Source organism: Cnephaeus nilssonii, assembly GCF_951640355.1.
Source record: "Cnephaeus nilssonii genome assembly, chromosome: 22".
NCBI lineage: Eukaryota > Metazoa > Chordata > Mammalia > Chiroptera > Vespertilionidae > Cnephaeus > Cnephaeus nilssonii.
This window is the reverse complement of record NC_137093.1, coordinates 13,716,984-13,742,772: the sequence shown is the minus strand read 5'-3', so window position 1 is coordinate 13,742,772 and position 25,789 is coordinate 13,716,984. Positions and strand designations below refer to the sequence as shown.

Genomic DNA, 25,789 nt, shown 5'->3' with positions numbered 1-25,789 from the left:
GGGTAATGGGCTCAAAGAAACGATCCAGGATGTGGAGAGTGACACATACCCACGTGCTCATTAGTATGAAAAATGGGAACCCAGTCAAAGTTCATTGTTAAATTAGGTCTGTTTATGGTAGCAAATGCTCTCAACGACATAGAATGCAGAACAAATCGAAATAAGCCCTGAAGATCACATATACTGTTAGAATGTTACAGCAGCATACCAGTGCATGCAGCATGAAATGTAAATGCTAGTACAGTGTGGAAAAATTCATCCAGCTGTCACTGAAGATTTTTTTAACTAGAAAAAAAATACAATAGAAATTTTAAATATTTTGCTTACACCTCTTTTTTAAAATCCTATGAGGAAAGGACTCGAAAGCTAATAACTTGCTGCTGTGTTTCTCTTCATCTCACCAGCTATTCTTCTGTGCGCCTAGCACTGCATCAGGCAATGAGAGTAGCTCAATCAGTAAGACCGTGCCCGTCACACCTGCATGTGAGATGGGCATTGTCACCATCACGTTGACTTTTATAGATGCTTTGGAGTGTGCCTGATGCCTTCCTACAGCAATTTCTCACATTTAATCCTCACAGCAACCCTCTGAGGATAGTTGCTTGCTTATGTATTTATGTATGTATTTAGGATAGGTGCTATTTTAAATCCTCATTCTACAGATGTGAAAACTGAGTCACAAAAAAATGAGCATGATTAATTGTGTTTGGCGGCTCCATAGGGAAGGGGTACTCCTGTCAGCATCTTGGAGATGAGAGCTAATTAATGAGGAGAAGGGTCTGAAGATGGCTTTGCTCTCATTCAGTCAGTAGCTATTAAGCTCTGACTGTGTGTCAAGCACTTTACTGAGTGTAGAACCTGCAATGCTCAAAGGGCTGTGTGAGGTAGGCCCCGTTAGAATGGGGGAAGCAAGCTTAGCGGGGTTGAGGAGCGAGCCCCAGGCCACAGGCCCGATAGGTATCAGAGCCGTGGTTTTAATACGTGGGTCCAGTGCCACAAGACACCAAGCTTTCAGCCGTGCCCCTAGTTGCCTCATGTATGAAAGGGGTAGGGCAGGATCAGTTAGATCCTTCAAAATTTATGACCAATTGAAAATCATTAGTGGGGAAGTTTTTCAGATTGGTTACAAAAAGAGTCTACTTATGATGGTCCTAGGTCAAGTCTCTTCAAACATGACACCAGCTGGCAGATGGGTGGTACTGCTTGCCCCCCTTGCCGACTCTGCACTCCAGGTAAGAGACTCAACGCCAGCCCTCTTTCTTCCAGATGTGATGGACGTAGCATGGTCTCCTCATGACGCCTGGCTGGCTTCGTGCAGCGTGGATAACACTGTCGTCATCTGGAATGCAGTGAAGTTCCCAGGTCTGGGCCTCCTCTGGCTGGGGGGCGGCAGGAATGGGTTGCTCATCATCCTGCTGCCTGTTGGTGTCTGGAGCAGGATGGCTCTCTCTTTGGCTGGTGGCAGCATGTGTCTCACAGTAGACAGGGATCCATGTGTCTTATCAGTAATCCAGTTATCTTTCTTCATCAGTTATATTTGTTTAAGGTTTTAAAAGAGTTTTATGTTAAAGAAAAATAGTAACCGAGTGCTAACATGGGTGTGCCACAAATCATGAGGGTGGTACATTGACAACTGGCATTGGGGACCTCGCCCAGCTGGGGCTCAGCTTGCCCTGACACCCTGACCCATGCTGTGCTTTCACATGCACCCCAGCATCTCCACACATATGCCTTCAAGGGTCGCCGTTCCACCACTGGGCTCTGGCCTCAACTCACTTGCCACCTCCTCTGTGACACCCTCGAGCAGATGCAGGCTAGCAATCCAGTTTTGCAAAATATTAATTTTTCATATTAATGTGTTTGAAGTCATGGCAGATGGCATAACCTGGCATAGCACTGCAGTTTATACCTAGTAAGATACTTCTTATGTTCCTGCTTCATATCTGGATATGTTTTCCTCATGGGCTGAAAAGCATTGTCCATGGACTTAATCCAAGTCCTTTTCTCCCTATAAACCACCAGTATGTGTGGTGACACTCAACCTGGCCACCAAGTGGCAGATTTAGAGGCTGGGGTAACATTCAGGTGAGGATTTCTAGGAGGTACTGTCCCACACACTTTGTCCTCGGTGATGACTCACAGGGGACTCAGTGCAGTGCCCAGTCCCCTGTGCTGCCAGGGAGGTTCACATCAGAAATGCCAATGTGACGACCCAGGTGAGCATGGGCTTCTGTCAGAAAGGCAAACCACAGGCAATACCGCCAACTGCAGACAAGATAAGGGGCAGAATTTGGCTCTGGCCCAAGCCGAGGCCCCTGATTGCCTGCCCCTCCAGGGGCATATGCAGCCTCAACCCACAAGTGTTAGCTGGGAATGAAGGGCGATCGTGATGCCCGCCTCTTTGGTGCAGTCTTCAGGTGGGTTTTGCCTTCGTGGAAATTAGATTAGGGGGCTCTTATGCTTGTGCACAGGAGCAGTGCTAGCCAAGTGCACTCCTGAAGTTCCTTCTCTTGGTTGGCCATCCCATAGCCCATGGATTGTAGTTCATGTTTCTATATAGAGTCATCGTTTTCCTCTAGGTAACACCTTTCCAATCTCTTATTTTTCTTCACAGAAATTCTAGCTACTCTGAGAGGTCATTCTGGCTTGGTAAAGGGGTTGACTTGGGACCCTGTTGGTAAATATATTGCCTCTCAAGCTGATGACCGCAGCCTGAAGGTGTGGAGGACGCTGGACTGGCAGTTGGAGACCAGCATCACCAAGCCTTTTGATGAGGTAATGAGACAGCCTAGAGAGCTCAGCCCAGCACCCTTCCTGGCCTCCGTGCACAGAGGAGCTGGCTGGGTGGGGCTTGGTGGGTGAATCAGAGTCCGGTGGCCTGAGCAGACTGTCAAAGTTCTCTGGGGTGGGCACTTTGGCCCTAAGAGTCAGGTGATGAAAATCTTTCATTTCTCAGATGTTATCAAAAGTCCACCTTTGGAATGAAAATAATTTAAAAGTTTTAAAGCTGAGGAGATACCCCACAACCTTGTGCCACACAGCTGGCTGCCACAGACATGGATGAAAGTATTTCTTACCATGTGACATTTATATTGCACTGCCCATGGTGGTACTGGAGGACGGGATGGAGGTAGTCCTCCCCTGTATTTTTCCTGACTGCTGTGGCCTTGCTCACTGACTTCCACTGCAGGCCAGCTGACTTTCTTGAGTAGAGTTACCAGTACAGTTTGCAAAATATCTGGAGGTCAGACTGCAGTGGCTTGTCTATAGTGTTTTACTGTCTCTTCTATTTGAGTTCTCATTTTATATGGGGTCAGCACTCAAACTCACCATTATTCATTACACATTTCTTAAGTGCCTACTATGTACAAGGCAGTACTGTGTACAGGAAATAAGTGGTTTATTCAGACTTTACAAACCTCTTCTCCTTTGCTGGTAGCATAACCAGGCTTTGGGTGAGGAGATAGGCTTTGAGAGAACAGGTGATGTGGCTCAAGGTCACAGAGACAGGTTTCTGAGGGTCAACAGGGCTCTTTCTCCACTGCAGTGAATGCTCTACAGACCTCATGGAGTGGAATTAAAAGGTGCTGGCAGGAAAAAGGGGGTAAGTGGCCAGATAGATGTGGCCCATACAGAGTTGATGGTTAAAAGAGTTGTCCATACAAGCGGAATCTCAGAGGGTGGGTGGGTGGGAGGTAATCAAGCAAAGACCTTGTAAGCATATATGCATAACCCATGGACACAGACAATAGGGTACTGAAGGCCTGGGGCGGGGCGGGGGGGGGGGGGGGCTGCGCGAGAGGCGGTCATTGGGGGAAATTACATATGTGATACAATAAAGAATTACTAAATTTTTTTAAAAAGAGAGTTGTCCGTCCTACAGATCCCCTCAGGGCCTACCCCACTGTGCTGTGCTCAGCTCCTGTGGGAGTGGAGTATGCCATGGCTCCAACTCTCATCTGACAGAGCCTTTTAGTTGTGTCATGTGGAGAGGCTGGAGTTACAGCTGTCTGTGTAGCCAGAAGCTTGGGTACAGGCTCCACCATCACACATTTATAAATTAGAGTTCAAGTTTATTATTATTATTATTATTATTATTATTATTAGGTATTAATATCTTTTATTTATGAACTGGATTTGGTATCTTAGAATGGGTTTTTTTGAAACTATGGTTCCCATTCTGGCTTCCTTGCTTCTTCATAGTCCAATCTTGGTCAACAGGAGAAAGTAAGACCATTGTTCCACATCTTACTTAAAAAAAGAACATTACTTCAAAGAGAAGAACATTGCCACCTGGTCGCCTTTTGGGGTGGGGTCTGCCGGATGGGGGTGATGCAGCCAGGTGGGCAAGTGGGCGCGAGGGAGTGTGCATGTCCCCAGTAACCTGGGTCTCACTTGTCCTGTAACCGATGCTCAAATTTATTCTTTTTTTTTTAATATATTTTTATTGATTTCAGAGAGGAAGGAAGAGGGAGAGAGAGAAACATCCATGATGAGAGAGAATCATGGATCGGTTGTCTCCTGCAAGTCCCCCACTGGGGGTCGAGCCCACAACCTGGGCATGTGCCCTTGACGGGAATCAAACCTGGGATCCTACAGTTCGCAGGCCGACGCTCTATCGGCTGAGCCAAACCGGCTAGGGCTCAAGTTTATTCTTGAGTCCCTTTTTGGTCACAAGGTTGGCCTTGATTTCCTTTTAAGCACAGATGTTTCTTTCAGTGTGGAGGGACAACCCATGTATTGCGGCTCAGCTGGTCACCTGATGGACATTATCTGGTGTCTGCCCATGCCATGAACAACTCCGGCCCCACCGCCCAGATCATCGAGCGGGAGGGCTGGAAGACCAACATGGACTTTGTCGGACACCGAAAAGCTGTGACTGTCGTGGTGAGTGTGCTCAGAGTGGTCCCCTCAGAGCCAGGGCAGTGCTGTGCTCAGCAAGGCTGGGTCACCAAGGCTGAGATTCAGCACATGTCATATTCTTGTTTCATTTTAAATACTTATGTTTCAGCGTTTAAAAATTAAACTTAAAAAATAGAATACGTACTCATGTGTTTATTGGCAAACTTTACATAATGAATATCACCAAAATCAGCCTTTGATTAATAACACTAGCTCTGCACTAGTCTCTTTACACATTCGGGTCTGCTGGTGGGTACTCATGCATGGTGGTCCTGACAGGTGGCCCACCCACCAGGCTCTGGAGGACAAGGTGCAGTTTGTGTGTCCATGGAGCTCGTGCACTTGTCCCGGAGCTCCGCCAGTGGCCGGTGTAGCTTCAGGGCTGTGCTTTGGGTCACTGGAGTGCTTGTCTGATTCTGGAGCTGTCGGCCCCGTTTTGATGTGGAAGAGGGAGAGTGCCAGAAGACGTGAGCTACTGTTACTCTCTCAGGCTTCAGAGAATAACACTCTTTATGCTTTTGGGTGACTTTCATTGAAGAGTGTCTTGAGAGTGCCCAAGGCGAACACTGTGAGGACCAGAATTTCCTCAACACTGGGTACCACAACTAAGTCAATAGATTGATGGGCTAAGGCCGATAGAAGTGAAGGATCATCCAGGGCCCTGACCTCAGTTTTATTATTTATCAAAATGGGCTTCTTCCCATTGTTTAAAGTGATAATATATACCATATAGTATGACTTAAATTTATGCAAATAAAATATCACTTCTTTAATATTTTTGTGTTGGAGTCCATGTAAGATCTTGTTTGAAACTAGGACCATGTTGCTAAAATATTTGAAAGTCACTGCTTCGTAGTTAGCATAGTGCTTCCACATGACTCTCTCAAGTGAACCTCATGGAGCAACTGTGTGAGATGGTTGTGAAGACTCAAGTCCAGAATACGTGCCTCTGGGTTCTATGTTCTCCAGTCTCTGTGCACCCCTGGCCATTCTTGCCTGCCCTCTGGAATTAGAACCCTTCTGGACCACCTAGCATACCCTTGCCTTTCAGTTTTCCTAGCTTAGTAGATTTCAGCTCTGAGTCTAGAGCTCCCAACCCTTTTCAATTCAGGAAAGCAACAAGGACCTCCATGTGTGCTTCCAACCTTTCCAAAAATGATGCCCTGGTTACCCTTAGCCTGACGTAGCCCTCATCCCGTTTGTGAGGTCAAAGCAGGGCTGATCAGTCTTTGTAAGACAGTATTGACTGAGCAAGAAGTAAAGTGAAAGGAAAGGAACACTGGAACAGCTCCCCTCAGGACCTTGTCCGTAAAGCTCAGGTCCTAGAGCTGGTCCTGCCCAGGCCGGGAGGGATTCAGTAGATCCCTTGCCATGGACCTGACTGTGGGCCCAGCCTGGAGAGTTGGTAGAGCCTGTTTCAAATCCTCCTCTCACCACTTACTCATTTGGTGACTCAGCACATGTGTTTTGGCCTCTCTGAATCTCACTTCAGCCTCAGCAAAACGCCTCCTGGGTAGTTGTAAAGATCAAATAACATATACTGAGTGCTGGGCCAGGAAGATGTCTGTGTGGACTGCCCATCGGTGGACTGCAATGGTGGTATATTTGTAATACTTGGCATGCGGTACATGCTTGATGCTTGATCAATTATTTTAGCATTTGTTATTTGGCTTTAGAAATTCAACCCAAAAATCTTCAAAAAGAAGCAGAAGAATGGGAGTTCTGCGAAGCCCAGCTGCCCGTACTGCTGCTGTGCTGTTGGCAGCAAGGACCGTTCTCTCTCTGTCTGGGTGAGCCCCCCATCATGAGCTTTTGCTGCTCCTGCAAGGTGACAGGATACAGGGCTGGTGAAGGTTTGGAAGCCTCCCAGAGAGGGACCCTGCTTCCACCCTGTACCTGGAGTCAGGCCCACCTATTACCCCTAAAGGAAGCACTGAAGACTGGGCCTCAGCCCAGCCAGAGCAGCTCTTGTGTCCAGACTCAGGGAACACTTTAGTTGGCATGTTGTGTTTGCTTCATTTAAAAACCCTATATCGACATACAACCTAGATGAAGTATACAGCTCAGAGCATTGTCATAGCATGTTTACACATGTAACCACCACCCCAGAACCCTCTGCCAGAGCAACCATTCTAATGACATCTGTCACATCGATGAGTTTTGCCTGTTTTTAAGCTTTATTTAAATGGAGTTGTGCAGTGATTACTTTTTCTTGTGTTGCTCTCACTCAGCACAGTGTTGTTGGGATTCATGTATGCTATTACATTTAACGATAGTTTATTCCTTATTAATTTCCCCATAGGCGGAAGGTTTGAAGGTTATCCTCTGACTGCATTTATTATGGTCATTTGTCACAGAAATTGATTGCTGTGTACACTGTGATTTTTTCAGGCCCAGTATTCATGTTACATCCATTCCAGAACCTGAACCCTAGTGCCATCATAGGCAGTTCCAGGCATGTTCTTCCTGGCCTGGGGCCCCATTCATGGTGCTTTGACCAAAACATCACTGATCGTGTGCTCATGTTTCTTATAAAATTGAGGTCAGTTGCTCACACAGGTCCAGATTTCTGAGGGGTCTGTAGACACATTTTTGGGATGAGGGGCAGAGCTCTTTTTTCTGGAAGTACAGTTAGGGTAGGGGCAAGATTTTTCTGGTGAATCCAAGTGGCTCAGATTCCAGCCCTCTCCTCAGGATTAGGATGGTTGAAGCAACTCCTTTTCCACAAAAACAGTCCCAGCCTCCTGGGAGCTGCCACAGTACTTGGTGGGAGCCCTGCAGAAGGGTGTTCCCACCCAGCCTACCGCTCTGTGGCCCCAGGACCTGTCAACAGGAAGTCAAGACACTAGTGTTAGAGAGGTGAATCTCACTGTAACCGTGGGAGCATGCAGACAGTGCAGGGCCCAACGTTACAATCACTAGATCATGAGTATGCACGTGTGAATGTTCTGCAGTCATCTAAAACAGACGTTTACAGGATATTTAATGACATGCTCAGTGGGTATTAAATGAAAAGGCAGGCACAACCATGTGCCTTATTTTGTAGACCAGAAGAAAATAACTCACCCAACATTAATAGTGGTTAACTTTGGGTCTGGATTAGGGCAACATAAACTGTTTTTGTGTGTTTCTGAACTATCCACACACAGTGTAGAATGAGCCTGTGTGACATATGTAGCCGCTTACACCAAGCCTTGTACAAATGTGTACCACAATTCCTTGGGCCCAGAGAAGATATGCTGCGTTTTCTCTGGAACTGTTTTCCTGCCTCATTCCTGGCATGCCTTCCCCTGCTTGGCAGCCCTTCTCTGCTCAGGTCCTGGCCCTTCCAGAGTCCCCTCCTCCATCATTGGTTGTCTGTGTATGAAGTCATCTCCCCCGCCAGATCCCTTCAGACAGGGAACATTCTAGTTTGCATATTTCGGCAAGCTTTGGTTTCTACAGTTTGGAATCTTGGTCGTTGCGGTTTGAAATTCTGACCAAGTCTTCTAGGACTGATAATGTTAACTGAGCTGAGTGAACAAAAAATGGTTTTCATTCATTTTATTAATCTTTGCTGCTGCTTTCTTTCCAGCTCACGTGTCTAAAACGACCTTTGGTTGTCATCCATGAGCTGTTTGACAAATCCATCATGGATATTTCCTGGTAAGGTGGATTCCTGTAATGATGTACATTAGGCTAGGAAAGGAGAAGCCACACATTGGAACACGAGACCCCTGGATGTGATTAGTGTCAGGTAGCCAGGGACCCACCCCAGGTTTTGACACTGGAGCAGACCCCAGGGTGCTGTTTGTACACGATTCAAGAAAGGGCAGCGTGGTCCTGCTTGTGGGAGAGTGTATGCTGCTGTGCTCTTTGCTCTGTTGGGATTTGCCCTGGAAAATGCTGTGATCTTGGTTCCACTTCACTCTGTCCTTGCATGAACCAGATTAGCATAGGTGTGGAGGCACAGTCTGCCTCTCAGTGACCTCATTTAGATTTGTACTCCCCCACATGGTGTTTTTTTTAATGGTTTCAAAAATAAGATTAAAAAAAATAAAATTCTTTCAAAGTACATGATGAAAGATACTTTGTGCATGTGCTTAGAACTAAAGGATGCCAGAACCTTCTGGGACTCTATTGTCTGCCCTATCTGCATCCCCATACCCACAAGGCCACAAAAGGGAATCAGAGATTCTCACTGTCTACCTAGAGCTCTGCCCTGCTGTCCTCTCGCACCAACCACTGAGGCATGCGTAAGCACCACAAGGCTTGCTCCCAGGCTGCTAATGGTCATCTCTTTCAGGACTCTGAACGGGCTGGGCATCCTGGTGTGTTCCATGGATGGCTCTGTGGCATTCCTAGATTTCTCCCAGGATGAGCTCGGAGACCCCCTGAGCGAGGAGGAGAAGGTAGGAGAATAACATATTGTGGGGTAGTGACCTATGTGCTGCGCATGCTCTGAGGCCACAGAAATGGCCATGATAGCTCTGAGAGGCCCCTTCAATTGGACCCTCATCTTGTGACACACACAGATACATTGTTTCTTTTCTTTTTTTAAAATAATTCTTTATTGTTGAATATGTACTTTGTTTCTTAATGTATTATTGGGTGTTCGTCTTTTATAGGTCATAATCCTTGTCTTCTTTAGAAAGTAGATTAATTTAAAAATGAATCTCGGTTCATGTCAGAAATCAGTTCTGGAATGAAGAATAAAACAATTTTGGGCATCTCTTCCTGAACTGATAATTAGCCACACACTGGGAGGTTTCACCCTGGGAGAAGAGCCCGAGAGAGAGCTCACAAGGGTCCCACTCACCTCACTTTCTCCATTGTCTTGTACTAACAAGGTTACCATGGAGCAGCAACTAAATAGTAATATTGACCATTTTTCAGCACTTACTATGTACCAGACTCTGGACCATATGTTTGCATATATTTTATTTAAAATACACAAAACCCTTTAAGGCAGAACTTACTCGTTTCATCAATGAGGTAACTAAGCCACGGAAAATAGCATGGCCTTTGCCAAGACCATACGGGACCTTTTGGTACAAGAACAGAAGCTTGACCCAGGCCCACCGATTTGGGCCAGGCCTCCCTGTGCTCTGCCCAGGACAGTGTGGCCATGGGCCCTTCCTCAAGGGCTTCAGGAACGGCTCTGCTCTCACTACCCTAGACTTAGAACCAGTGTTTCTACAAATGGCCTTTGTCTGAAAGGAGCCCTGTGAAAGCTCCGAGTAGGTGGGCAGCTCTCCCTGCAGTGATTCAATTACTAGTAGAAGCTTCCTTCCTCTTAAGCTACTGTGTGGACCCCCCCACTATGAGGTAAATCTTTTGAAGGTAAGAGTCTGAGTTGTTGACAGCACCTAGAATAGGGCCTGGCACCCTGGCAGTCTCTTGTCAGTGAGAGGATGAGTATCTTGGCCTCAGGTCTTTCCACCTTTTCACAGTCCTCAGGTAACCTGGGATCCACTGTGCACGCCCCTCCCGCTTGTAGAGTCGCAGTGGGAGACTACGTAATAACCTGTCTAACTACCATTTCCCAGACGACAGGCAGGGACCCCGTGTATGAAGAACACTAGGGAAATATTGGCCAAACTCTGAATTCTGCCTCGAGATTCCAGGGGAAGGATTTAGGGGAAAGGGGACAGGAGCCAGGGTGGTAAGGGAGGGAAGTTCCTGGCCACATACAGGGACAGCAGGCCCTGCAGGAGTGAGTCCAAAACTGCCACTTCCCCCACCCAACATCTTCTGCTGTGAGGCAGATGTCCTACTGACCTCCACATTGGTCAGTGCACATCCTTATGTGAATCTTTTCTTTATCACACCAGTCACTCCAGTGTTCTGGGGACATTGTCCCTGCCCTTGTGGGGTCTGATCTGACTTGTTTTGGCATGCGACCAATGAGACTTGGGAAGATGGAGAGAGGGGTCCTGCTCAGGAGGATCGATACAGCAGGGACAGAGAAGGATTTCCCTACGTCAGCTGTGCTAGGCCTCCCCTTGTTCTTAGAAACAGTTAGCAGTCCCATGGCGACCTACAACCAAATGGGGCTGATGGCTGTAGATAAGAGCAATGAAAGCAGACTCTGGTTTCAGTATCTGATTCCCAAACAGTGTTTGGGGTCCTTGGTGATTTAAGAGCCTTAAGTTAGGAATTTGAGTTTCTTAACTTCAGTTCAACAAACATTTGCCATTTGTTCTGCATCAGACATGTAGTAGGTTTTTTCTGCTTGGTTACTCATTCACTTTTGTCCCCAGGTATAGATACACAGGAGACTATAAACATCTAGGAAACATACAAGACTGCTCCAGAGTCATCTAATTGGCAACAGGCAGAATAGGGTGGGAGGCAATGGAGACTTGGCATCTGGCACTCGGGGACCCCTGCCCAGGGCCCTTTCTGCTCCCAGAGCCAGGAGAGCTAGCACACAGTTCTCCCATGGGGGAGCAGTATCTGTCACTTGGCTGCTCACAGCTGGTTTGTTTTACTTTTCTTTGCTTTCTCTAGAGTCACATTCACCAATCCACCTATGGGAAAAGCTTGGCTATCATGACCGAGGCCCAGCTGTCTACAGCTGTCATCGAGAACCCTGAGATGCTCAAGTACCAGCGGAGGCAGCAACAGCAGCAGCTGGACCAGAAGAGTGCCGTGGCCAGAGAGACGGGCTCAGCTGCCTCAGTCGCTGGTGTCGTCAATGGGGAGAGTCTGGAAGACATCAGAAAGGTGAGGGCTTGGCCCGATGGCACTGAGAACATAGCACATGCCCAGGGACAGGACAAGGGGAACAGGCAGTCTGGACAGGGTACAGACATGAGTGGTGGAAGGTGTGTGTGTGCTGGGTCTGGTGTAGGACCCATGAATGAGCCAGTTTGGGCCCACTTGGCCCGTTACCCTCAATTGCATGAGGAAGTAGTGCTGCTTAATCTACCTTTATCAAAGGCCTTTTTGCCCCAAAGAGCTCTAGAAGGGGTCATTTCTTATAGGAATTTGGCCTTTCTAGGGAATTCTATATACTGTTAGTCCATGAATAACATCCTTTTGTCATTACAGCCTTGATGAGAAAATTAAAAATTGAGTCTTGTGTGGAGTTTGCATGTTCTCCCCCTGTGTTCTCCCACATCCCAAAGATGTGCATGATAGGTTTACTGTCCAAGGTATGCCCGAGCTGCCGAGATAGTGCTCCAGCCACCCATGAAATAAGTGGGTTGGAAAATAATCACCTTACTTGTTTTTATTAATCTTCCGTCAATATATGTATAGCTCACATATATTTCAGCATTTAGTATTAGAAGTATTTTAGGTCTTTACTTAGAAGTTTGATGGTGCTTTTGTGACCAGAAATATGCACTTAACTCTTGTTTATATCAATTAGCCTCTGGTAAAATTGTTCCCTTATATGTTGTTTCACTTTAAGTCATAGTTTCCAAGAACCTATCGATGATGACCTATTAAGTGAGGATTTACTGTGCTGAGAACATTAGGTTTCAGTCTCTGCCCTTAGGAAACATCTGTGGGCTCCTCTTTCTTCTTCTCTCTGAGAGGTGGAAGGTAGAGATGGGGCAGGAAGGTTAGAATTTCTTAGGGTGCTTAAACCATCTTTAGGAGTTTGTGAAAGGTGATGAACTTCCACAGTGATTCAGACACAATGTGTGACCCTTGGTTATGAGCCCTTAGTGGAAGAAAGTTTGCAAACCACAGCTTAGAGACAAAAGTGTGGCTCATGGGTGCAAGTCTCATCTGTTAGTTCCCTTGTTGACTCCCATGGCCACTCACTTTCTCCTGGAACCTGGCCAGGCCTGCATACTGGTGATGGAGAGCAAGGGGCTGAACTGGTTCAGCTGGGAGCTTTCTGTCCTTTCTGTGCCGGAAGTGGAGCATGTACCTTGATAAAAAACATTTATTCTTTGATTGAGTGGCTTAGTTTAGTTGGACCAGAAGTCTATAGAATGGAAAGTTAGAATACATTTCCTTAGAAACCTTATTTTTTGGTAACTGGAGATGGTTCACATAAACGTTTCCATTCATTTATATCACTCTACTTTGCCAGAATCTTTTGAAGAAACAAGTTGAGACTCGGACAGCAGATGGTCGGAGAAGAATCACACCTCTCTGCATAGCACAGCTGGACACCGGGTACTCGTTCATTCACCGAGCTTTCTGTGGCCTTGTGTGGGAGTCTTCCTCTCGCCTTTCACCACTTAGCACTTTCATAATTAGGGTCTTCACAGGCTCTTGGGCAGATCTGACCCATAGAATCTGGAAGTGAGAGAGTTGAGCCCAGCTTCTGACCAGCCTCAAAGTCCAGTGCTCCTCACAGAGCCCTTATGCAAACTTATGCTGAAGGTGGGCTGGGAAGAGCCTGTGACAGGCCAGCAGCCAAGGGCACCTTCACAGGGTCAGCGTGTTTACACAGCCAACCCTGCTTCATCTTGCCAGGGCATTGAAAGACTCGAGGTAGAGAAGTTGGACTGATTTCCCGCCCCCGTTTCTTTTTTCCCTTGTATAGCCTTCTTTTTTAAATTTTATTGTGACTTAATACATATATTTATTATTGAAAATAGTAAAGGCCCAAAGAAGGGCATAAACCTTACCCTTAATTCAGTCTCTCAGATATAATCAATGTTAATATTTTGGTATCTGTATCTCCAGTCTTTTCCCGACTTGTTCCTATATCTTGACCTTGCATCCATTTTAATAAATAGTCCTCTGAAGCATTAGCTTGCTGATTGTCCAGGTTTTCAGCCTGTGAATGCACCATGATTTACTTAACCAGCCCCTTAACTGTGGACTTGTAGTTTTTTTATTATAAATGAGTAACAGCACACCTGTGACTGTGACTTCAGGCTACTTCCCAGAAGTGGAACTGTTGGGTGGAGAGTGGGGCTCTGAAGCACATTTCCCTGAGGAGGCGGGGGGGGGGGGGGGGGGGGGGAAGTGGACTCAGTCACCATGTGCTGTGTCTTAGCATCTATTGTTAGGCTTGCTTTTATATGGGCCATTCTCCCCAAAATTATGTATGTTGATTCAAAGAATGATAAAGCCCAGTATGAAAGAAATAGATCTCTCCCCCCCCCGCCCCCCCATAAAGGTGATTCACTCTGGGTTATATTCAGGCAGTCAACCTACTCAGGGCAACCACACACTGTAGTCCTCTGCACCTTGCAACTGTTCATCCATGAGCCTGTTCCAAATCTTCTTAGAAGTCTAAGGAGACCTTCAGTCATACGATGTGCTGATTGACCTCCTCATGTTAGGTGTTTGGGCGCTGAGACCCAATGGAGCCAGTACCAATTTCCTGGCTCCTCCCAGAGAGTGGTTTTCCTTTGATCAAGCCTTTTCCCCGTGCCACCTGCTGCCACCTTTTATTAGGACCAAGTCAGACCAAGTATGTGACACTGCAAGACTTGTGGGAGTGAGGGTTGTGGAAGTGGTGGAGGTGACAGTGGTGGTGGCATTTTTGTTCTGTAGATCCCTCCAGGCCTCACCTTGTGAGGGGGCAGAGGGAGTAGATGGCTTCCTGCCTGGACTTGAGCCAGCTTTCTGCTATAGAACTCATTTTCTGGCACCAGAATTTGATTATTTTGGTCTCCAAGGCTTCTTTGCCCTCCTGATACCCTTATTAAAACAAGTAGTAACAGAATAGCTAATTATTAGCTTAGCTAATCAAGAAAGAAAAAAAGCACAAACATTTAAAGTAGAAATAAGTGGGAAATAACTACAAATAAAGAATAAATTAAAAAGATGAAAACTTTGTTGAACTCTGCAAATAAATTTGAAAATGAATGACTTTTGAGGAAAATAAAATTAGCAAACTGAAGAAAATCTGTACAGATGAATTATTATAGAAGAAATAGAGGACACTGTCAAAGAGTTAATCTGCCAAAAGCCACCAGGACTAAGAAGGGAAATTCTAACACTTTGAAGGAACAAATCATTCTAATACTATTGAAAACATTCTAGTGCATAGAAAAGGAAGGAAAGCTTACAAAATCTTTACTTTGAAGTGAACACAATATTTACATCAAAACTTGACAGACATAGAACATAAGTTACTGATCAATCTCATTTCTGAATGTCAATGCAGAATCCTAAATAAATAGTAACAAACAGAACCTTACAGTGTGTTAAAATGTTAATGCCCTATGACCAAGTAAAGTTTATTTTGGGAAAGCAAAGTAGTTCAAATTTTGGAAAACTTAATTTACTTCTACATGTTAATATATCCCCAAAAATGATATGATCATTTCTAGAGATGCTTAAAAGGCATTTTTATTTAATTCAACATCATTCTTATTTAAAACTCATTTAAACAGGAATAGATGGATGCTTCATAAACTATCTTATTCAAATTAAAGAACTAAAATGTCTACTCTTGTGACTATAATTTAACATCATTCTAGAGATCCTTGCTCAGTCAAGAGAAACAATAAATTGGATAGGAAATGGTAAATGTGTTATTATCTAAATATGATATGATCTTTATAAGAGAATCAACTGGAAAAACTGCCATAGTCAATAAAAGAAGAAAATAAGGTGACTATCCACAACCTACATGATGAGATCAAGTACCACCAACTACTTTTAGAAGATAAGAAGAAAGAAATGCCCTAGCCGGTTTGGCTCAGAGGATAGAGTGTCAGCCTGCGGACTGAAAGGTCCCGGGCACATGCCTGGGTTGTGGGCTTGATCCCCAGTAGGGGATGAGCAGGAGGCAGACAATCAATGATTCTCTCTCATCATTGATGTTTCTATCTCTTTCCCTCTCCCTTTCTTGCTGAAATCAATAAAAATATATTTTAAAAAAAGAAGAAATTACTTTCACAAATGCAATACCTCAATGTAAGAAGAAATGTAGATCTTTATGAAGAAAAAAATTTAAACCCTACTGAGAGACCTAAAAGGAAATTCAAAGAAATTACACAAAATGCATACCATGTATTTGCTAAGATGATTCAACATCATAAAGATGGCAGATTTCTCTCAATCTATAAATATAAAATAAGTCAATACCAATAACCGCAGGAGTTTTCTGAATCAGACAATCTGATTCTGAATTTAAGTGGAAAAAGAAATAGGAATAGCTGAAATATTTTTGAAGAAGAAAATCAGGGAAGACTAGCCCTACCAGAAATTAAAGCAGTGAAGTACTAAAGTACTGACCCATGAAAAAAAAGAACATTGGGCCCTGCCCAGTGTTCCCAGTGGTTAGAGCATAGGCCTGAGGAACGAAGTATCTCAAGTTTGGTACCTGGTCAAGGGCATGTACCTGGGTTGGAGATTCAAGCCCTGGCCCAAGTCAGGGTATGTGTGTGTGTGGGAGGCAACCAATCAATGGCGCTCTCTCTCTCTCTCTCTCTCTCTCTCTCAATCTCTCTCTCTCTCTCTCCCCCCTCCCCCTCTCTTCCTTTCCCTCTCCCCCCCTCTCCCCTTCAATCCCTTCCTTCCTCCCACTCTCAAAATCAATGGAGCCCGGCCAGTGTTGCTCAGTGGTTGAGCATTGACCTATGAACCAGGAGGTCACAGTTCAATTCCTGGTCAGGACACATGCCCGGGTTGTTGGCTCGACCCCCAGTGTGTGGCGTGCAGGAGGCATCCAATCAATTATTCTTTCTCATCATTGATGTTTCTAGCTCTTCTTCCTTTCTCTCTAAATCAATTTTTTTTTAAAATCAATGGAAAAAATATCCTCAGATGAGGATTAACAAAACAAACAAACAAATAGAACAACCCTGGCCAGTTTCACTCAGTGGTTAGAGTGTTGATTTACACGCCGAAGGATTGCAAGTTCAATTATGATCAAAGGCATGTACCTGGCTTGTGGGTTCGCTCCCCACCCCCGGTCTAGGCGCACGCGAGAGGCAACCAGTCTCTCTCTCTCTCTCTCTCTCTCTCTCTCTCTCTCTCTCTCTCTCTCATTTCCTTCTCCCTCCCTCTCTCCCCCCTCTTCCACTCTCTCTGAAAAGCAATGGAAAAAATATCCTCAAGTGAAGGCGGGCAGGAATAGACAGAACATTGGTATGCAATAAAAAAAAAACAGAAATCGGCTCAAGTATTTATGAAAATTTTAAAGGTAATATTTTGCATCCATGGTGAATCAGTTTCTTCAATAAATGGGAGTCAGGACTATTTGATACTCTAAAAACAGAATTGGAGCCCTGCCTCACTTAAAATTCTGAACAGCTGAGAGATTTTCAGAGAACATCTGAACAGCTAAGAGATTTTTTTTTAATGTTTAACTTTTTTGTTTAAAATTTTAGAAGACGCCATAGAAGAATATTTTCATAATCTCTGAGGTAAAAAAGTATTTTCTATAAATGACACAAAATTTATACCACACAAAAATAACTTTTTTGGCAAAGAAAATTACACAGTAAAGAATTAAAACACGATATTCTGGGGGAAAATATTTTCTGCTCATATAAGGAATTATTTTATATGTTTGTAGCCTTAAAATCAATAATAAAGACCAATAACCAAGTGAAACAGTAGATGAAGGATATAAACAAACATTTCACACAAAAAGAAATCAGATGTTTCTATATGAAAAAATTTCAATCTTATAAAATAATTGCATCAAAATAATTGCAAATTAAAACTATAGTAAGATACTATTTTTCATCTATCTGCTATCAAGAAATTTGATAAGCCCTAGCCGGTTTGGCTCAGTGGATAGAGTGTCAGCCTGCGTCCAGTCAAGGGCACATGCCTGGATTGTGGGCTCAATCCCAGTAGGGGGTATGCAGGAGGCAGCCGATCAATGATTCTCTCTCATCATCATTGATGTTTCTATCTCTCTCTTCCTCTCCCTTCCTCTCTGAAATCAATAAAAATATATTTTTTTTAAAAAGAAATTTGATAAAATTGTCAGTGAGGGTGTGGGGTTATAGACACTCATAGACAGGTTGTAATTTAAACCTCTAAGGAGGGCACTTTAGTGCTATTTGTCAAAAATCATTAATGAACATTTCATTGACTGCTGCAATTCCACCTCTAGGAATTTATCTCATGTAACAAGTGAAACAGCAGGCGTGATGACAATTATGCCAGTGGACATCTTTGAGCAGCTACTATGTGTTCTAAGTGTTTGCTACACTAACAACTTTAGTCCTGACAGCAGCCTCATGGGGAAGGTCCTGTCATTTTCTGTTTTGCAGATAGGAACCCGAAGCACAGAGTGGTTGAAGCACCCAAGGTCCCAGAGCTGGTGCCTGGCAGAGGCGTGAAACCTGGCTGGTTTGGCCCAGGGCCCTCAGTCTTAACACTGCAGTATCTCGCCTCCTGTTGCAGCAGTGTCTGTTACTGCACAGGCTGGGAGACAGCCCAGCCCAGTTGGCCCTCAGTAAAGACTGGTTAGGTAAATGGTGGCACATGCGTATAGCCCATAATAAAAGGGAGGTCCACTCTATGCTATATTCCATTAGTTCTCAGACACAGGTTTTTACATTTTAACACCTCTAAGATCAGGATGCATCTGACAATTATATTTGGTAGCAATTTTTTCTTAGTGGTACAAAAAGTATCAGTTCACCTTAGAGTTCGTTAAACAGAGTGATTTTAGTTTTGTAATTTTGCACATTTTCTTCTATGAAAATAACTTACCTTTGGATCCAGAAACAAAGTTACTTATTATATAAAGTACTTGATGTGGTATCTGATTTCTGAGGCTGGCTTTGTTCTTCCTGACCACAGGGACTTCTCCACGGCGTTCTTTAACAGCATCCCACTCTCAGGCTCCCTGGCAGGCAGCATGCTATCCTCTCATAGCAGTCCACAGCTACTGCCACTGGACGCCAGCACCCCCAACTCCTTCGGCACCTCAAAGCCTTCCACGGAACCTGCGGCAGCAGCCGGCACCAGGCCTGCGGGCAATTCTGTCAATAAGGACAGGTGAGTGGGCACCAAGGCTTCCTCCTGTCCCTGGGGAAAGTTTGGGTTTGGCCACAGTGCCAGGGACACTTCATGGCCCCTTCAATAAAAAGAAAGAAAAGAGATGCTGGATTTCAGATGAGGGCCTGCTCGGAAGGGAGGCCTTCATTCAGCTGAGTCTGATGCACAGGGCTGTGAGGACTCCACACCCTGGGGGAAGAGCAGTCCCAGGATTGGGCTCCTAAGGGTGGGAACCAGCCAAGGACACCTCACCTGCCACAGTATCAACCCCACCTTCTGGCAGGTCTACGCTGGAGGTGGCTGAGCCTCCGCTGCATTATTGGTAGCATCACCGCACCAGCCATCTCAGGCAGAGTGCTAGTGTGCTGGGGCAGAGTCATCTTTCACTCTCAGAATTGTGTTTGCTCCTGGAGCCCGTGTCTTCACCAACCATTACCTGGACACCAAATTAGAAGTCAGTAAGAACCAGAGGAGCATGAATAAGAGCCAGGAGCCATTCACTCAGTGAACATTTGCCCAGTACCTGCTCTTGGTTACACACTGCTAGTGCCCAGGCATCCTCATGGGGTTGATTGGTGGGTCCTTGTCCCCAGAGAGTGTGTAGGCTGGTGGAGAAAGGGGCAAACACAGAGGCATAGGGATGGCTCCTCAGGTCTCCTATGTAGAAATGGCTAGCCATCCAAAGGTGGGGAGGGGTTGTTGAGCAGGTCTCAGGAAGATTTATTGGAGGATGCCTACCCAGGGCCCATATAGGCCACCCAGGGGAAGGGTTAGGGGACAGCAGCAAGAGCAGAACCCCAAGTCCCTGAGGAGTGTCAGTAAAAGGGGGAAAAGCTGGGCTTCAGTGCTGAATCAGATATCCTGGGCTTCTCCTTAGAATGGAGACACAGAAGGCTCTGGACTTCCACCTTAGACAGATCACTCCAGGAGGCACTGGTGCCCAAATATAGCTGCCACCTAGCACACGAAACTATTACTGTTAGAGTGATTCTCCATCGGTGGGGACAGAGTCTTGTGTTATTATAGCCTCCTCCTTCCTGGGCTCTGATGTCATGGTCATGGAGGCATGCACCAAGTGTCAAGTGTCCCGTGGCTGAGGGAAGTGTGAGGGTAGATGGGAAGAGGAGATGGAGCAGCTTGACCAGTTAGAAAGCAAAGCATCTGGGGAGGAAGGGTGTCTGGGGAAGGACAGAAAGCTCCAGATTTGCAAGATGTTTCAATAGTTGGTCCTAGAGTTCCCTGGAGAGGAGGAGAGGCTGTCTAGGATACCTGCCAGGCATCTGGTGTCGGGCCCAGTCCAGTGGATTTGGTCATTAGGAGGCCCAGTGGTTTGGGGACCCAGTGTGAGGGATGCAGATGACCACAGGGTAGCTGGCAGGCTCATGCTTGGGCTCTCCTTTCTTGGAGGAGAAGGCAAGGGCTGTGGGATGGACACTGGGAGGAGAGTGTGAAGAATGTGAAATTGTCACATTGAGGGGCTACCGGGGCAGGAGGTTGAAGGTCAGGAATAGACAGTGGCTTCAGGACCCCAGATGGGACTTTTCTCATCAGACCCATTGTCAAAGTGGGAAAAGCTGCTGGTTGGAGTGGTTTGGGTGGCTGTATTGAAGTCATGGAGATGGGGCCGTGTGGTGAGGAGAAAAGCGTTGCAAGAACCACTTTCTAGGCCTCGTGCTAACCCCCAAAGCTCTCAGAACAATGCAGTGGGGCAAATGTGAGTGTACTCGCTGATAGCCAAACTTCGAGAATTTTTTTTGTAAACGTTTACTTTTTTCATATTTACCATTTTTATTTATTGATTTGGTTCAGAGAGAGAGAAACATTGATTGGTTGTTCCACTTCTTTATGCATTCATTGGTTGCTTATGGTATGTGCCCTGACTGGGGATCAAACCCACAACCTTGGAGCATTGGGACAACGCTCTAGCCACCTGGCCATGGCAAACTTCCAGAATTTTAACGTGAAAATATTTTTAAATAGTCAGGAATAGTACATTATACCTCGACATTTTTGTGTTTTTAGAAGTTTTATATTTGTGCCCCTTTCACTTGGCTCCAGGTAATGTAAATCCCAGACTCCCAAATCCCTGACGAATTGTGCTTGTCATGCTCTCACATCTTGTTCCCCACCCCAGCGTGAACGCTACCTCGGCTCCTGCTGCATCATCCCCCTCTGTGTTAACAACCCCATCCAAGATTGAACCCATGAAAGCGTTTGACTCCCGGTTCACGGAGCGGTCCAAAGCCACGCCTGGTGCTCCTGTCCTGACAAGTGTGACACCGACGGCCGTAGAAAGGTAGGTGGTGACTGTGGGGCTCAGAGAGACCAGGTGAATACAGCCTCAGGCCAGCAGTGCAGCGTCCTCTCTCCTACCAAGCAGCTTGCTCTCCCTGCGGGAGCAGACTACAGTCTCTCTGTATTCAGGTGCCCCTGTTTCAAGGAGAAAGGAGCAGCTGCTTCAAGTGGGAAGGTTGTTGGAAGGAGCGTGGGGTGGACAGAGCAGCTCTGCACAAGGACATGAGGGCAACAGCATGGCAGCTGGGCAGTGTGGGAGATGTGCTCAGAATAACTGTGTGTGAATGGAGCCCAGAGTTTGTGTGAATGTTCGAACAGAAACCAGAAGTCCTCACCTACTTTTTTAATGTTTCAGCTTTGGGAAATTTTATTGATAATTATAATTATAAGTTAATAATCATATGGAAAAAGCCATGGGTATCTGTGTTTGTGCAGGTTGAAAGAGCAGAATCTTGTGAAAGAGGTGAGGCCCCGGGACCTCCTGGAGAGCAGCAGTGACAGTGATGAGAAGGTTCCTGTGGCCAAGTCCTCCTCCCTCTCCAAGCGAAAACTGGAGCTTGAGGTGGAAACAGTGGAGAAAAAGAAGAAAGGGCGACCTCGGAAGGACTCACGGCTCATGCCCATGTCTCTGTCTGTCCAGGTGAGGCCAGCAGATCCGTGCTAGCTTCCCCAGCCCACTTGTTGAGTTCAGTGCTGGAGCTTGCATGTGCCCACGGCGTAGCATGGAGGCACACTCCCCCTCAGACCTGCTCTGGACCCACCCAGAGGCCTTGAGCAGCTCCTTGGCATCGGCTACCTCATCTGTCAAGTGGGACCACTGGAACATTCATCTGTACTGTCCTCCCAGAGTGGGTGGAATACCTGGGGAACTGGCCTAGCCTTACCTCTAGGTGACTCCCCTTTACCTGACACTGCCCTCCAGTGCTGGGAGGGGCTCAGGGACATTTCTGCTCTTGCAGTCCCCAGCTGCTCTGACCGCAGAAAAGGACACTGTGTGTTTGTCTGTACCAGCGCCTACACTGAAGCTGCCCATGCCGAGCCCCCAGAGAGCATTCACCCTCCAGGTGAGCCGGCCCCCTGCCTCTCCCTCACAAGCGTGTTCTCTCTCTCTCTCTCTCTCCCCAGCCCCACTCCTTCCCCAACCCCCAGTGTAAACCCTGATTTGTCAAAAACAGGGCTGTTTCCCGGTGGCTCTCCATCATCCTCTGAGGGAAGTTGTAGTTGATCATGGCAACCACCAGTCTTTTTTTTTTTTTTTTTTTTTAATATATTTTATTAATTTTTCACAGAGAGGAAGTGAGAGGGATAGAGAGTTAGAAACATGGATGAGAGAGAAACATCAATCAGCTGCCTCCTGCACACCCCCCACTGGGGATGTGCCCGCAACCAAGGTACATGCCCTTGACCGGAACCAAACCCGGGACCCCCCAGTCCGCAGGCCAACACTCTATCCACTGAGCCAAACCGGTCCCGGCGCAACCACCAGTCTTATTAGCAAGATTACTAGTCTGTTCTCCAGGAGCCCTTCAGCCCCTGCCCCTCCCCCCCGCCCCACCATCACCACCACCACGCTTCTTTCTCTGTGGCTTTGCCCTCACAGTCCCTGCTGCCATCTTCTGGATGGCCAGCTCCTTCCAGAATTGTCTCAGGAGTCCCTTCTGGAAGCCTCCTTCATTCCATACTTGGTCCCAAGCAGCCTCGGACTCAGTGCCCATTGGACTGTGTGGTAATGGTCTCCCTCCCGACCAGCCCACTGGCCCTGTTCACTTTCCAGGGCCCAGCACAGAGTTTTCATCAGGGCTATTTTAACCATGTGCTTGTTCAAAACAGTTTTTTAAATATTATTGTAAAAAATCCTTTATATGCAGAGGCCCTGTAATCACTCAGTCTAGCACCCAGGCCAGACCTTTGCACACCCTGTCACCTCATGCCCTTTGTACCTCAGGTGCATGTCGATAGGAAACCCTTTAAAACTCCATATGCAGGTCACTTCTCACTGTCTGCACACTGCCCCAACCCAGGCTGGTCCTCATGGGGTGTCGGCCCTTTCCTGCCACAGGTCCTTCTGAGCCTAAGAATAGGGACCCACATGCTTTGTTCTTGTTGCTGATATGAGCAGAGGCAAGGAGCACAACCCCTCTCCCAAATTCCTCCAGCTTCCTCTGGGAGTTTCACCACTGAGTGCTGCTTGGAGCCCTTCTTGGTTTCTATATGGCCCTCTGCCCCAGGTAACCCACTTATGTGGCCACACAAGTGCAAACTGTTCAGCCATTCTGCCCGGTTTTTCATATGGACTATCAGTCATCTCCCCATACACAAAAGACAAAGTTGAGCCCATTGTGGAGCCAGGCACTGACCTAAGCGCTTCCATGCATATGCATGCTCTTCTAGGGACACTCCGTGAGGTTGGTTTCAGATGAGCAGACAGGGGCTCACTACAAAAGGAACTAGAGAGGACTTTGGGTTTTCTAGACTTTTCCTCGGTTCTTGCCAAGCACTGTGATCTCTGAAGACCTTCAACTAGGAGCCACGTCTCACCCCCAGCTGTGTCCAGCTGGCTATGGGCCTCATTTGCGGTGTGCTCTTAGATAAGCCACATGCCTTCTCTGCATGTTCCCTGTGAGAGGAGATGGTGGGCTTAGGAGGCTCTGGAGTCTCTAGCTCTGACACCAGTTCTCTGCTCTGCTACATGAAAGAACATTGTGTTTGCTTTCCTCCATTCAGGTGAGCTCCGACCCCTCCATGTACATTGAGGTGGAGAATGAAGTGACAGCCGTTGGGGGAGTGAAGCTGAGCCGCTTGAAGTGTAACCGGGAAGGGAAGGAGTGGGAGACGGTACTCACTAGCCGGATCCTCACTGCTGCCGGTAGCTGGTAAGGATGAGGGTCTTCACCTGGCCCAGCATTTCATGTAAAGCAAGCACCATGTGTGGTGTGGTGTGGTGCTGATGCTGTTTGAGGGCATGCACTGCCCCCAGGTGCCAGCTCCCATGGAGACTGCAGGTCTTGCTCTGGGCAAAGTGTATGCCGCTACCATCTCGGTCCCTGCAACACCCATTGAAGTTGGCGTCATTATCTCCATGGTACAGCTGGGAAAACTGAGTCCTGGAGACTCACCCATGCCAGGATTTTTCTTTTCTTTTTTTTAAATATATATATATTTTATTGATTTTTTACAGAGAGGAAGGGAGAGGGATAGAGAGCTAGAAACATCGATCTGCTGCCTCCTGCACACCCCCCACTGGGGATGTGCCCGCAACCAAGGTACATGCCCTTGACCGGAATCGAACCTGGGACCCTTGAGTCCGCAGGCCGACGCTCTATCCACTGAGCCAAACCGGCCAGGGCATGCCAGGATTTTTCACCCAGGTGTTCTGATTCCCTTGTCTGGCCAGACTCCTGAAGTCTCAGGTCCCAGGCTGAGCTCTGCCTGGCTCTAACTTGGGCTGTTTCTTTTTCTGGATCCCAGGTTTTAACCCAAGGAAGTCAAGATAGATTTCTGACTGCCCCCCTGAGTTCCCAGACCAGCCCTTTTGAGATTCTGCACTTTGAGGGGAGACCCTAATTCAGTGTTAGTCACACGTGTCTCACAATGGGCTTCTGGGCCTCTATCCTTTGAAGCTGTCCCTGTATTCACCTCCACCCTAGCCAGAAAGGCTTTCCGAGGACACAGTTGGTGTCCCTTATGGAGACACGCTCCTTCGTTTCCACACGTCTGGCCTTTCTCGGCAGAGATCTCAGGACTAGTCCAGCTAGTTGTAGCCAGCAGACTGTTGAGTGGGCGCTGTGTGGCCTCATATGACAAGTGAGGTGTGTTTTCTGGGTCACCATCAGTGGTCCTCTGAAGCACCCCCCGCCGCAAGTTAGCATTAGGGTGAATTCGGAAAAGCTTGAGCAGCCTAGTGGGGGAGGAGAACATAGTCTCTAATGAGAGATCGCAGTTCTGTCAGCCCTACTGTCCCGCCCTCCCCCAGTCCTTCTGGCCGGCCCTCTCCCTGCCTCTCCTTCTGCTGCACCCACTCAGGCTCAGGCCCAGGTAGAGGGAAGGCTTTGTGCCTTGGGGCTCCTACCTCTGCCACGGCACCTGATCATCATGACACCTATCCCCTCTCTGCCTTCTCAGTGACGTGGTATGTGTCGCCTGTGAAAAGAGGATGCTGTCAGTGTTCTCCACCTGTGGTCGCCGCCTCCTCCCTCCCATCCTCCTGTCATCCCCAATCTCCACGTTGCATTGCACAGGCTCCTACGTCATGGCGCTCACTGCTGCAGCCACATTATCTGTCTGGTGAGAGACAGGCCTGGGGTGAGGTGGGCTCCAGGCAGGGCAGGATAGGTCTGCACAGGTTCCTCTTCACTGCAGGAACAGGGGAGGCAGTGGAGGAAGCCGCCTGGCAGACATGCCCTTGGGCCCTGCTAGCATGGGGGTCTGAACAGCCAAAGAGACCCAAGCAGTTGGACACTGCTTGTGATGGCCACCACACGTGTGTGTACGTGTCGGGGAGGGGGCAGGTATGCAAGTGGCAGTGGGGCAGGCTGCCTACCCCTGCTACCACTTTTATAGGAGCAAACCACATGACAAAACACAATGTGCCAGGGTCCTTAACGGGGGTTCATCAGAATGGGATCTCAGCTGTGGCCATGCTTCTCCCAAAGTTGGTATGGCATTAGCGACAAGCCCCATAGCTCTGTGGCCTGAGCCGTCTCCTATAGCCTCGTGTGGA

General features: G+C 47.1%; 1 protein-coding gene across 3 annotated transcripts in view; it reads left to right on the top strand.

The window, feature by feature from the left end:
* HIRA (histone cell cycle regulator) overlaps positions 1-25,789 on the top strand; it is a 64,100-nt gene that overhangs the window by 25,431 nt on the left and 12,880 nt on the right. For all 3 annotated transcript variants that reach the window (XM_079762888.1, XM_079762890.1, XM_079762889.1), the window contains 14 exons: positions 1,267-1,362; positions 2,615-2,775; positions 4,720-4,887; positions 6,579-6,692; positions 8,477-8,547; positions 9,188-9,293; positions 11,395-11,610; positions 12,935-13,020; positions 18,577-18,774; positions 20,909-21,070; positions 21,505-21,709; positions 22,029-22,133; positions 23,794-23,942; positions 25,192-25,353. In XM_079762888.1, coding sequence (XP_079619014.1) covers positions 1,267-1,362; positions 2,615-2,775; positions 4,720-4,887; positions 6,579-6,692; positions 8,477-8,547; positions 9,188-9,293; positions 11,395-11,610; positions 12,935-13,020; positions 18,577-18,774; positions 20,909-21,070; positions 21,505-21,709; positions 22,029-22,133; positions 23,794-23,942; positions 25,192-25,353 — 1,999 coding nt within the window. The remainder of the gene's footprint in view (positions 1-1,266; positions 1,363-2,614; positions 2,776-4,719; positions 4,888-6,578; positions 6,693-8,476; positions 8,548-9,187; positions 9,294-11,394; positions 11,611-12,934; positions 13,021-18,576; positions 18,775-20,908; positions 21,071-21,504; positions 21,710-22,028; positions 22,134-23,793; positions 23,943-25,191; positions 25,354-25,789) is intronic.